The following is a 13,410-nucleotide window of genomic DNA, read 5'->3' on the forward strand; positions in this document are numbered from 1 at the left end:
ATGCCTGTATTGTCAATTTATGTTAATGTATCAATATACATATTGATAAAAACATTGTTCAAAGCTTTTTAGTGGAATCCCTTATCATAAGACGTGATAGTATTATCCCATTTAATTCCACTACTTGATTGTAACATTACAGTAGCCTCAAGAATACGTATTTCGACCTCAACAGCAACCTCACTTGTCTTCAACATCTCGTACTTGACTCGAATAAGTCTTACAACGACTTTTTGATTATTGAAACCTCGCTGTCAAAAGTGCATGGTTTTTGGATAGTTTTCTAATTCCTGTTCCTTCTAAAATCCATACAGAAAAATACAGACATTTTTTCTAAGATTGATACTGGAATGCTCGGAGTGATAAATCGCTTCGTCTGCCTAGCAATAAACGTGCTACTCCAGTTGGTTACAAGCCTTCAACTCTGATGTAAGAGAAGAGGCGGATGTAGCACAAAAAGGTTCTGGCCCAACAAAATCCTGGGATGATCAGAGCCTTGCCAATTCATCGGCTCTTTCGTTTCCATCAATTCCGCAATGACCAGGAACCCAATATAAATTGACTCTATTACGACAAGATAACTTTAGGAGTGACTGAGTACACTCCCAAACAGATTCAGAGCATTTAAAGCTGCTTGACTGCCGTACATTATGCATATATTTGAATGTCTACAGTTCCTGCGTAGCATATTGAGGAGAATTCTATAGTATTGCTTGGATCATTTTCTCTTTCTAATTATATCAACTAATGCAAGGGAAGTATATAGAGTAGTGTAGTAGTATTGCACCAGTCATTGACTAGCTTTGAAGTTTTTCCAACATTATTTGATCCTTTACCTTTTTCGTTTTTGGCAACCAGACCAATGAGGGGGGATATGCTTTGCACCCCACACTTCTCAATGTGAAAAGTTAGAAATAAGGAGTGAAAAGTAAGAAGTAAGACGTTTCACTTCTCATTCTTCATTTCACATAGTGATAAGTGAAAAATGATAAATGAGAACTGAGAAGTGAAACGTTTCGCTTGTCATTTCTCACTCTTCATTTCTTACTTCTCATTTCTCACATCTTACTTCGCACTTCTAACTTCTCGCTGTGAAAGCAAGAAGTGCGAAGCTAGAAATAAGAAATAAGAAGCAGAAAAGAGGTGTGAGACACCTTACTTTTGCTCTCGCTCTTCATTTCTCACTTCCCAGTGGAAAAAAAGAAGTTCAAAGTTAGAATTGAGAATTGAGAGAATTCATACTTATATCAGTGAGAAATGAAACGTTTCGCTTCTTATTTCTCATATATTACTCCTCCTTCCTCATTTCTCACTTCTTACTAATCATTAATCACTTTATGCTTCTCACATTTACTCTAGTTCGGCCAAGCGACATTTTTGGCCAAGCGACTGTTTAGCAGACGATGGTAGCGATCATACGATCTATTCGGCCAAATGACACTTTCGGCCATATGACCTGTTCGGTCAAACGACATTTTCGGTCGTGTTACTCGTTCAGCTAAATGACGTTTACAGCCAATGATCCTTTCAGTCAAACGACCATTTCAACTAAACGGCGTTTTCGGCCGGTTCGTCCAAACGATATTTTCGTCCATATGACCTGTTCTGCCAGCCCATATCCCGAGCAGCACAAGTTAGGCAAACTTGGTTGCAGCAACTTGTTTGTGACTTAATCTGGTTACGCACGATTTGCAGTAACCTAAGTGTAACATGTGTGTTGCCAGGGTGACCTGTTCTGACAGACCAAAAGACATTTTCGGCCAAATGGCCCTTTCTGCTGAACGACATTTTTGGTCAAATGACCGGATCAGCCAAACGCCATTTTAAGTTATATGACCTGTTCGGTGAAACGACATTTTCGGCCAAATGACTTTTTCGGCCAAACGACTTGTTCAGCCGAATAAGCGGGCTTGGTAGTCATATGGCTACTGCTTCTGCCTCATACGCAGGAGGTCATGGGTTCAATCCCAGGTCCGTCTCATTCTCCTACTTTGTATCTTTATCTATATTTCTCATGTTCTAGCAATCGCTAGAACTGGAAATGGACTTCCATACCGTTTCCATTACTATTCCTATACCTTCAATTTGAGTATTCTAGCAGTAATCTGCTAGAATTGGAAATGAACTATAAAAGAAAGCTCGTTTCCTACATCCAATTAGAAATTCCATCAGTTACTTTCTTCTATCTATCAAATTGGCAGCTCGTTAACCAAGACGGACCTCTGCCTCTCGAACCTAACCCAAAAATTCCAACAAATTCCGCATGAACTCGTGGCAAGTGCAGAGGTATATTCGGCTTGCAATGGGCGAGTGATTGCATCATCATTTTCTCCCCTTCCTTACATTGACTTGCATTCTGACGTGGCAGGCGCCAGTATAACCTAACAAATGAGATCACCAGTACTTGTACATTGAAGATATGTGTTAGTCCCAAGCAAACATCTGTTGGTGCCCTGTGCAAGAACAGCTGATCTGGTCATAATGGAGTAGCAACTACGAGCAGTCAATCAAGCTCAAGCTCAAGCTCAAACGACTTGTTCAGCCGAATAACCAGTTCTGCCGAATGTCCCTTTCGTGCCGTATGACACTTTTGGCCTAGTACATTTCCAGCCAAGCCGTTTTCGGCCTAATAACCATTTCGGCCAAACGTCCAATTTGGTCAAATGGAATTCGCTTAGATGATTTTCGGCCTAACATGTTATTCGACCAAGTGGCATTCAGCCAAGTTGCTTTCGGCTGAATATGTTTCGACCAAGCATCTCTTTCATGGACACCTCTTTAATGGCATTGCAGCATCTCAGTGAATGCGCCTAAAGTCGGAAAAACATCCCATTTCCAACCATAAAATTGAAAAAGTACTCCACGTTTCCATCGACCCTGGTCTCACCTTTCAGCCTCACACGCGATACGTGAAAGTGAGCTGCCGCATCAGGTTCGACATAATCCAAACGTTTTCAAAGCCCCGAAGGACCACTAACAGCAGTATTCGTCTACGAGTCGGCTACTGCTTTAACGTCTGACCTTCAATAGCTATGTTCAACATTCAACAGCTATGTTCGAATCCATCCGACTTCAACAGAAGTTTGTATCGCCTCCAAAAAAGAGACAATACAGAGAATCTTCTAATGTCGGTTGCGGAGTTGATAAACATGGAATACAAAGACCACGAACATTACTACATTATCGGTTTTATTTCGAGGCAGGAGTTGGCCTATAAGTCTCAGCTAGATAGCAACTTCACGGTGTCGGATAGCCTAAACAAGCAATGTCGATTCTAGTCTTGACTGACTCCGCCAGTGCAATCACTGACCTTCAAAGTGATCACCCGTGTATTCCAGTCATCCTCTCCAACATAAAAAACGAACAGTGGGTAATATCTGTGACAAAACCGTGGAGCGGACGTAGAACCTAACTTGACCATGCCTTTAAATATATTTCTTTGTCAGCCAAAACGTCATCATCATCGACGCGTTTCTGATGGGCTTCTTCTTTTTCACTCTTGTTGCTCGCTGGTGGCGTCTACTTCCTAACGAGGCTTTTCGGTACAGGCGAGCCAGGCAAGTGATCTAAAAATTGTAGTTCAGGTGGGAAGTGTGTGTTCTTTTCTGAGACAACATTGTTAGTAGTAGGCGACATGGGATTTCGTGTGATAAAATCTAGGTAACTTGGGACGACCATTCAGTCATGTTGGCTTTGTATGCGAGCAGTATCAAACAATGTTCTTTTATTTTTTATCAATGACAAAAAATCCATCATTTAATGAAAAATCGATCGATAGCTTTATTTCTGAGACATTTTTGTTTTAATTGATCAAGAAAATGGTAATAATAATGTTTAAACTGATATTGTCGATTTTTTTTCCAAAGTCATACGTCCATTTCGTGGCTATGTCACAGACATTATCCACTGTTCGTTTTTTAGGAATATTAACCTAGAAGGTCATTCTTCCCTGCCTGCTTCTTTTTTACACAAACAAAATCGTGGTTGTTTTATGCAACCAGATTCATTGCTTAACAACATTTTATTTAATACCGGTATGTTGGACGCAAGTTTCCTTTTTTGTTTAATTTTAATCTGTCGTATGTTACTTTCAATCTTGCTATTGAAAGGTCCTTAAGTAGGACCTGATGATGACCCTGTTATAAGCCCCGTGCCTTTTGCGAAGTGCCACATAATGACAAGTAAAAAACTGATTGCTGTATCAAGAATCATGATAACTAAGGATAATTAAAAATACATTTTTAGTTTTTTTAAAAAATTAATATTGACGTTCTTTCTTTTTGAGATTTTGAATATTTTTAGGTTTTTGAAGATCTGAGATCTTTGTAAGAGATACAGAAAAAGAAGAAATTCTTTGAGAATGTAAAACATTAAGCATTTTATAGGTTTTAGTGATTTAAGAAATTATAGAGATTTCAGTGAATTTGGAACATTCAGATCTAAACGAATATCCAAATTCAAGCGCGTTTTACAGATATTAGATAAAAATATCTTGGAAAATGATTTGAAAAATCAATAGAATAAAGGTAGAAGAAATTGCAGATATTGCGGTAATTCAGCGTGGAACAATTCTACACACTTATTACGACCCACTTTTTTCCCAAATATGATTCCGAACCCGTTTCTCTTTAGTTTTGACCTTCTCAACCCACTTCGATGCTCCCAACGTACTGAATCCTCTGTTAGAATTTGTTTGATTAACTATAATTGAGATCTTTCACAGGTATGATATGTGCCGAAGAAGGAAAGGCGGTCGTTGTACGAAAGGCACAGCTGGTAATCAAACTTGTTTCATTCTTGTTTATTTTCCGTATATTTCCTTCTATTGCATAACCGCCGTAAGCGTGCGCAGACATCTCTTATCACATAAGGCATCCTTCTCTCACCACTAATTTCGTATCTTAATCGCATTATATCCTCTAATTGGTTGAAGATTTGTTCCTTGGCTTAAAACTCAGTATCAACAACGGTGATGGAAATTTCCCGAGAACCTCTGAACGATGATGGATCGGAAGGAAATTTCCATCATCGGTATTGGAAAATAGCATTGTTCGTACCCAAATTAATTTCACCCATCAAAGTTCCATCCAGATAGGGTTATCTAACCGTATGAGTACAATGTTACGATAACGGCTTACCTGGACAAGTACTAACCCCGCGAAAACAAAAACTGAAAAAGCGCGATCTCCTGCTCTGCACATATTTGAGTGCAGCTGCGTGAGTGGGAAACCAAGTTGTGATCCCTTCTTCCTGATTCCGCTCCAGCTACGCCTGAACTGAGAACAATCAAAGTACAAACGAGAATCAGTCGGACGCAACTTCCAACGCAATCGCAACCACCAACAACCACCCGACACCCCACAACAACAACTACAACAACGAATTTATATCACAATACCACTATCCTACCAACACCCAATTACACGTGTTCTGTTTTGTATTAAAAGCTGGAAATTATTACCTATATTTCACAGACTAGATATGTGTAGAAGACAGTATGCAAATGACGCATGTAATCGCGGTACCGCAGGTAATTATAGGCCCTCAAGTCGGCAACAATTTCCTTCCACTGTTACTTGATTTTTCTTCATTGCTATCGTTCTGTCTACCGCAACCCACAACAACAATTACACACACACCCTTCTTCGTAGAGCACCAACAACTTCTGTCAAATTACCTACAAAAGCTATGTACCTTTCCCCTTCTTTTCGAACTGATTTCCAAATGCAGACACCTCTGTGTTGCTTCAAGTTCTAATAAATATTTTAGTTCTGCGCCCCTATCTTTTGCGTACCACTTCACACTTCTTTTCTTCTAATTCCGTCCTAAGCTTCACGTCTGCTGCGAAATTCTCTCACAAACCCCTCCATACTGTTTCTGCTAAACGAAATATACCTTCTTCTATGCGAACCTTGTTTCTAACGAAAAAACGTAAACTGTTTTAATCATGGCTCGAATATCTAGTGATTGTTGCACTAAATTATCGAACTATTTCACACTTCTCACAAAATAGCCCCGCTAGGTTTGTTGTCTACTGAAAATTTTCCACACTGCAAATCCTGCAATTGGTTCCCCCTCCCTTATTTTGTGTGTTCTGTGACCATGTTAAATCAATCTGCACTATTTCGTGTGTGTCTTTCCGTCTCATGTGTAATTAGTCATTCGAATTGGCGACAATTGTTATTCTATGTGTACAAAATTTCTTCAATCACTGTATAAACTCAATCATGGATATATTCATGTGTGAATAAATTTTGGTGTTTTTTTTACTGCACTATCAATTACAACACAAAGGACTATCGATGTAAAGTGAGTACATGACATTCCAGTTACCTATTTGATGTAATTAATTTCAATGCTTCAAATTGTAATACTCCAAATAAGGGCCCTTTCGCTTTCTTAAATTTTTAGATCACTTATTTTTCAGCAACAATTTTTAGAAAACAAACACCTAACTTTGTACGCCAGCATCGTGAATAGAAATCAGAGACGGCAGCTTCGGGCTTTTTCATCAACACACTTTAGCCAATGCCACAATAACTCTAAACCTCTGGTTGTTTGTTCCAGATATTTCTTCGTATTTCTAGTGCAAACTCGACATTCCCGAGTTATTTTTTAAGAAAAATTTTTCTGCCCGGGAAATTCATCGAAATTTAAATGGGAAATTTTTGAATGTCCCCCAAAAGTCCTTTTAACTTTTTCCATGGATTTTTTTGGATTCAATACACCTCTATTTGTGACACCTATATGGATTTTTAAATACCTCTCAATATTAACGAAAATCTATTTTGAATTTTTCTAGGGACACTCCTCGATTCCTAAAGGAAATTCTTTTGAACTTTCTGTGAAATGAAAACTTATCTGAAGTTCCAAAAAAATCTTCTGAATTTCCGGGGAATATTTTTGCCATATCCAAGGAAAATTATTTTAAATTGGTGAAGTTTTTTTTTATTTGCCAGACGAATGTTTTTGAATTCTCAATACTTTACGCCTCTAATTATATCATGAACATGTACGTCTAAGTTTGAAAGAAGATAGTAGCATTTCCATATCATTGTAATTTCTTTTGACTATTATGAATCTCTTCAAGAAATTCTTCAAAACTTCCGATGGAAACTTTTCCAATACTTTTCAAGAATAATTTCCAAGGGAATTCCCAAATTTCAAAAAAATGTCCAACTTTCAAGGGAAATCTTCAATCTTCCAAGTGAATATCTACAAATTTACCGAGGAAATTTTTCATTCTTCAAGAAAGCTTCAAGGGAAATTCTTATGAATTTTTAGGAGAATTTCTTCTAAATTTGCAATGGAAATTCTTTTTAAAACGAATTTTTTTTTTATTTCCGAGGAAAATTTTTCTGAATTTTCAAAAGAAATTCTTGTGCACTTTCAAGAAATATATTCACGATTTTCCCCGTAAAATTGTTTTGTATGTATCCAAAACTGCTTTTGAATGACAAGGAACATTCTCAAAAACATATTCGGTAGATAGTTTAGCATCCTATATTTTATATTGATTTTTTTAAGTTCATTTGAATTTTAGAGCAGCGTGACGATTCATACAAAATTGTTGGATGTTTAAAAGTGTGACGAAGGGTAAAGAAGGGGTTCGAAAATTGCCGATTTTTACGTGACGTACTTTATGGATCCTTCCGAATATGCATGGCGATCAGTATATCAAAGCCTATTAAATCCAACCCACCACAACCTACACAGTGTGTGAAGAGCTAATGGATAAAAGATCGAAATGACAAAACGTCGAGTGACTAAAATAAAGAATCTAAAGGTTCGGAAGCCTTCATAAAAGAGACATGAAGCAATTTTTACAAAAAAGCTCAGTAGCTTCGCGGCAAGAGGTTTGGAAGCCTCCTTGAAAGCTTTATCTCAGGAGGCTTCGAAGTCTTTTATCAAGATGTTCGGAAACCTCCTTTTAAGAGACTCTGAAACATCCTTTTAGGAGGCTCGGAAGCCTTCTTTCAAATGGCTCAGAAACGTCATTTTAAGAGGCTCGGAAGCCTCCTTTCAAGAGGCTCGGAAGCCTCCTTTCAAGAGGCTCGGAAGCCTCCTTTCAAGAGGCTCGGAAGCCTCCTTTCAAGAGGCTCGGAAGCCTCCTTTCAAGAGGCTCGGAAGCCTCCTTTCAAGAGGCCGGAGGGCTCCTTTCAAGAGGCGGGAAGCCTCCTTTCAAGAGGCTAGGAAGCCTCCTTTCAAGAGAGCTCAGAAGCCTCCTTTCAAGAGGCTCAGAAGCCTCCTTTCAAGAGGCTCGGAAGCCTCCTTTCAAGAGGCTCAGAAGCCTCCTTTCAAGAGGCTCGGAAGCCTCCTTTCAAGAGGCTCGGAAGCCTCCTTTCAAGAGGCTCGGAAGCCTCCTTTCAAGAGGCTCGGAAGCCTCTTTTCAAGAGGCTCGGAAGCGTCCTTTCAAGAGGCTCAGAAGTCTCCTTTCAAGAGGCTCAGAAGTCTCCTTCCAAAAGGCTCCGAAGTCTCCTTCCAAGAGGCTCAGAGCCTCCTTTCAAGAGGCTGGAAGCCTCCTTTCAAGAGGCTCAGAAGCCTCCTTTCAAGAGGCTGGAAGCCTCCTTTCAAGAGGCTCAGAAGCCTCCTTTCAAGAGGCTCAGAAGCCTCCTTTCAAGAGGCTGGAAGCCTCCTTTCAAGAGGCTCCTTTCAAGAGGCTCAGGAAGCCTCCTTTCAAGAGGCTCAGAGCCTCCTTTCAAGAGGCTCAGAGCCTCCTTTCAAGAGGCTCAGGAAGCCTCCTTTCAAGAGGCTCAGAGCCTCCTTTCAAGAGGCTCAGGCCTCCTTTCAAGAGGCTCAGAGCCTCCTTTCAAGAGGCTCAGGCCTCCTTTCAAGAGGCTCAGAAGCCTCCTTTCAAGAGGCCTGGAAGCATCCTTTCAAGAGGCTCAGAGCCTCCTTTCAAGAGGCTGGAAGTCTCCTTTCAAGAGGCTCAAGTCTCCTTTCAAGAGGCTGGGAAGTCTCCTTTCAAGAGGCTCAGGAAGCCTCCTTTCAAGAGGCTGGAAGCCTCCTTTCAAGAGGCAGGAAGCCTCCTTTCAAGAGGCTCAGAAGCCTCCTTTCAAGAGGCTCAGAAGCCTCCTTTCAAGAGGCTGGAAGCCTCCTTTCAAGAGGCTCAGAAGCCTCCTTTCAAGAGGCCTGGAAGCCTCCTTTCAAGAGGCTCAGAAGCCTCCTTTCAAGAGGCTCAGGAAGCCTCCTTTCAAGAGGCTCAGAAGCCTCCTTTCAAGAGCTCAGAGCCTCCTTTCAAGAGGCTCAGAAGCCTCCTTTCAAGAGGCTCAGGAAGCCTCCTTTCAAGAGCTCAGAAGCCTCCTTTCAAGAGGCTCAGAAGCCTCCTTTCAAGAGGCTCTGGAAGCCTCCTTTCAAGAGGCTCAGAAGCCTCCTTTCAAGAGGCTCGGAAGCCTCCTTTCAAGAGGCTCAGAAGCCTCCTTTCAAGAGGCTCAAGCCTCCTTTCAAGAGGCCTGGAAGCCTCCTTTCAAGAGGCTCAGGAAGCCTCCTTTCAAGAGGCTCAGAAGCCTCCTTTCAAGAGGCTCAGAAGCCTCCTTTCAAGAGGCTCAGAAGCCTCCTTTCAAGAGGCTCAGAGCCTCCTTTCAAGAGGCTGGAAGCCTCCTTTCAAGAGGCCTGGAAGCCTCCTTTCAAGAGGCCTGGAAGCCTCCTTTCAAGAGGCTCAAGCCTCCTTTCAAGAGGCTCAGAAGCCTCCTTTCAAGAGGCTCAAGCCTCCTTTCAAGAGCTCAAGCCTCCTTTCAAGAGGCTCAAGCCTCCTTTCAAGAGCTCAAGCCTCCTTTCAAGAGGCTCAAGCCTCCTTTCAAGAGGCTCAGAAGCCTCCTTTCAAGAGGCTCGAAGCCTCCTTTCAAGAGGCCTGGAAGCCTCCTTTCAAGAGGCTCAGAAGCCTCCTTTCAAGAGGCTCAGAAGCCTCCTTTCAAGAGCTCAGAAGCCTCCTTTCAAGAGGCTCAGAAGCCTCCTTTCAAGAGAGCTGGAAGCCTCCTTTCAAGAGGCTCAGAAGCCTCCTTTCAAGAGCTCAGAAGCCTCCTTTCAAGAGGCTCAGAAGCCTCCTTTCAAGAGGCTCCAGGCCTCCTTTCAAGAGGCTCAGAGCCTCCTTTCAAGAGGCTCAGAAGCCTCCTTTCAAGAGGCTCAAGCCTCCTTTCAAGAGGCTCAGGAAGCCTCCTTTCAAGAGGCCTCAGAGCCTCCTTTCAAGAGAGCTGGAAGCCTCCTTTCAAGAGGCTCAGAAGCCTCCTTTCCAAGAGGCTCAGAAGCCTCCTTTCAAGAGGCTCAGAAGCCTCCTTTCAAGAGCTCAGGCCTCCTTTCAAGAGGCTCCAGCCTCCTTTCAAGAGGCTCAGAAGCCTCCTTTCAAGAGGCTCAGAAGCCTCCTTTCAAGAGGCTGGAAGCCTCCTTTCAAGAGGCTCCAGCCTCCTTTCAAGAGGCTCAGAGCCTCCTTTCAAGAGGCTCGAAGCCTCCTTTCAAGAGGCTCAGGAAGCCTCCTTTCAAGAGGCTCAGAGCCTCCTTTCAAGAGGCTCAGAAGCCTCCTTTCAAGAGGCCTGGAAGTCTCCTTTATAGAGGCTCGGAAGCCTCCTTTCTAGAGGCTCGGAAGCCTTCTTTCTAGAGGCTCGGAAGCCCCCTTTCTAGAGGCTCGGAAGCCCCCTTTCTAGAGGCTCGGAAGCCTCCTTTCTCAGAGCCTCCTTTCAAGAGGCTCGGAAGCCTCCTTTCAAGAGGCTCGGAAGCCTCCTTTCAAGAGGCTCGGAAGCCTCCTTTCAAGAGGCTCAGATGCCTCCTTTCAAGAGGCTCGGAAGCCTCCTTTCAAGAGGCTCGGAAGCCTCCTTTCAAGAGGCTCGGAAGCCTCCTTTCAAGAGGCTCAGAAGCCTCCTTTCAAGAGGCTCAGAGCCTCCTTTCAAGAGGCTCAGGAAGCCTCCTTTCAAGAGGCTCAGAAGCCTCCTTTCAAGAGGCTCAGGAAGCCTCCTTTCAAGAGGCTCAGAAGCCTCCTTTCAAGAGGCTCGGAAGCCTCCTTTCAAGAGGCTCGGAAGCCTCCTTTCAAGAGGCTCGGAAGCCTACTTTCAAGATGCTCGGAAGCCTCCTTTCAAGAGTGTCGGAAGCCTCCTTTCAAGATGCTCGGAGGCCTCCTTTCAAAAGGCTCGGAAGCCTGCTTTCAAGAGGCTCGGAAGTCTTCTTTCAAGAGGCTCAGAGCCTCATTTCAAGAGGCTCGGAAGCCTCCTTTCAAGAGGCTGGAAGCCTCCTTTCAAGAGGCTCAGAAGCCTCCTTTCAAGAGGCTCAGGAAGCCTCCTTTCAAGAGGCTCAGAAGCCTCCTTTCAAGAGGCTCAGGAAGCCTCCTTTCAAGAGGCTCAGGAAGCCTCCTTTCAAGAGGCTCAGAAGCCTCCTTTCAAGAGGCTCAGAAGCCTCCTTTCAAGAGCTCAAAGCCTCCTTTCAAGAGGCTCAGAGCCTCCTTTCAAGAGCTCAGAAGCCTCCTTTCAAGAGGCTCAGAAGCCTCCTTTCAAGAGGCTCAGAAGCCTCCTTTCAAGAGGCTCAGGCCTCCTTTCAAGAGGCTCGGAAGCCTCCTTTCAAGAGGCTCAGAAGCCTCCTTTCAAGAGGCTCAGAGCCTCCTTTCAAGAGGCTCAGAAGCCTCCTTTCAAGAGGCTGGAAGCCTCCTTTCAAGAGGCTCAGAAGCCTCCTTTCAAGAGAGCTCAGAAGCCTTCTTTCAAGAGGCTCGGAAGCATCCTTTCAAGAGGCTCGAAAGCCTCATTTCAAGAGGCTTGAAAGCCTCATTTCAAGAGGCTTGAAAACCTCATTTCAAGAGGCTAGAAAGCCTTCTTTCAAGAGGCTCGGAAGCCTTTTTCAAGATGCTCGGAATGCTTCTATCAAGAGGCTCGAAAACTTCTCACACTGATAAGTGAAAAATGAGACGTCCTACTCACTATTGAAAGTGAGAAGTGCTAAGAGAGAGAAGAGAAGTGTGAAGTGAGACGATCCGCTTCTCACTTCTCATTTCACCATTCTCACTTCTCACTGTGAAAAGTAAAAGGTGCGAAATGAGAAAATTAAATTTACACATGACGACGTGTGAAAAGTTAGAAATGAGAAGTGAGAAATGAGAACTGAAAAAGAGGAGTGAAAAGAGAAATGACTCATTTCTCACTTCTGCTGAGCAGAGATAACTAACTTCCTAAATCTCACAGTGTGAAGTGAGACGTCTCACGTCTCGGATTTTCAAGCAATCTTCTGGAATCGATCACAAAATTCCTATAGTTTTAGGAACGGAGGTCATTTTTTATGACATGGCCATGGTTTCGGATATATTAGGGGAGTACTGTTAACTCCCTCCTGGCAGAAATGGCCACCTACAGATTGGCTTCGAAATCCATCTTCGATCGAATTGGCCACTCTCCGGGTACTTCCAGGGTGTGATTCCCTTGGAGAAGTGGCCAATTTTCGTTCAACCTTAGAACCCATCTTGCGACATGTCATATTTCATGTTTTGGCAAAATAAGTACAACGGAGAACATTTCGATGCTTTTCGATCGAACTGGTCATCTTCCAGGTGTTTCCGGAACCTGGCATCCCTGGGGAAGTGACCAATATTAGAACCCATTTTGCGACATGCCAATCTTTATGATTCCACAAAATAACACTGAAGCACATTTAGACGATTTTCAGTCGAGCTTATCACCTTCCGGGTGTTCCTGGAACCTGGCTCTCATTGTTCCTGAGCTGTTGGATGGCATCCTTAACTCCTCTCAAGGTGGGGGCTCATTTCTGGAGGGTTCTACGTTCTGGGGGGTCCCTTGCTATGGCGCAATCGTTCGTGCTGCGTCCTTCTCCTACAAAATCTGTCACTCTTCGGAGAACTCTTCAGAATCTATCAGAGGTCGAGCCAATAATTCCGTCGACTTCTTCCCACATACACTGCACGTCGCTATCCACTAGAAAAGTAAGGTTCCAGGAACACCTGGAAGATGGCCAATTGGATCAAAAACCATCGGAATGTGCTTCAGTGCACCTATTTTACAAAAACATGAAGTGCAATGTTTGTAGAATGTACAATGCAAGATGGGTTCCAGGATTGAACGAAAATCTATTTAAAACTAAAACTCAAGCCGTTAGTAAATGCTTTATTTACTTCAAAATTAAAAAGCCAAACGAACAATTCCTCAGTGATATAATTATATTAATATTATGATTAAACTCCAACATTTCGGCTATTGGGCTCGAAGAATGTTTTTCCCTTGGAAGACCGAAAGATTATTGGAATATCTTTTTGATTAAGCTATCAGTATACTGTTTGTCATAAGGACACATATTTGTCAAGCCTGATGATTTCTGATCAGTCTGATAGATGTCCAGATAAACTTGACAAATATTTGTCATGACAAACAGTAAACTACGGGCTTAAGTATGTTTTTATTCTTCGCCTTCAAATATTTATTTTCTTGT

The 13,410-nt window shown here is 42.7% G+C and overlaps 1 protein-coding gene across 1 annotated transcript in view; it reads left to right on the top strand.

Annotated features, from left to right (window-relative positions):
* LOC134224750 (A disintegrin and metalloproteinase with thrombospondin motifs like) overlaps nucleotides 1-13,410 on the top strand; it is a 65,342-nt gene that overhangs the window by 8,112 nt on the left and 43,820 nt on the right. Inside the window, exon 2 of the mRNA XM_062704306.1 lies at nucleotides 4,724-4,776. Coding sequence (XP_062560290.1) covers nucleotides 4,724-4,776 — 53 coding nt within the window. The remainder of the gene's footprint in view (nucleotides 1-4,723; nucleotides 4,777-13,410) is intronic.

This window comes from Armigeres subalbatus, chromosome 3 (assembly GCF_024139115.2).
Source record: "Armigeres subalbatus isolate Guangzhou_Male chromosome 3, GZ_Asu_2, whole genome shotgun sequence".
Taxonomy (NCBI): Eukaryota; Metazoa; Arthropoda; class Insecta; order Diptera; family Culicidae; genus Armigeres; species Armigeres subalbatus.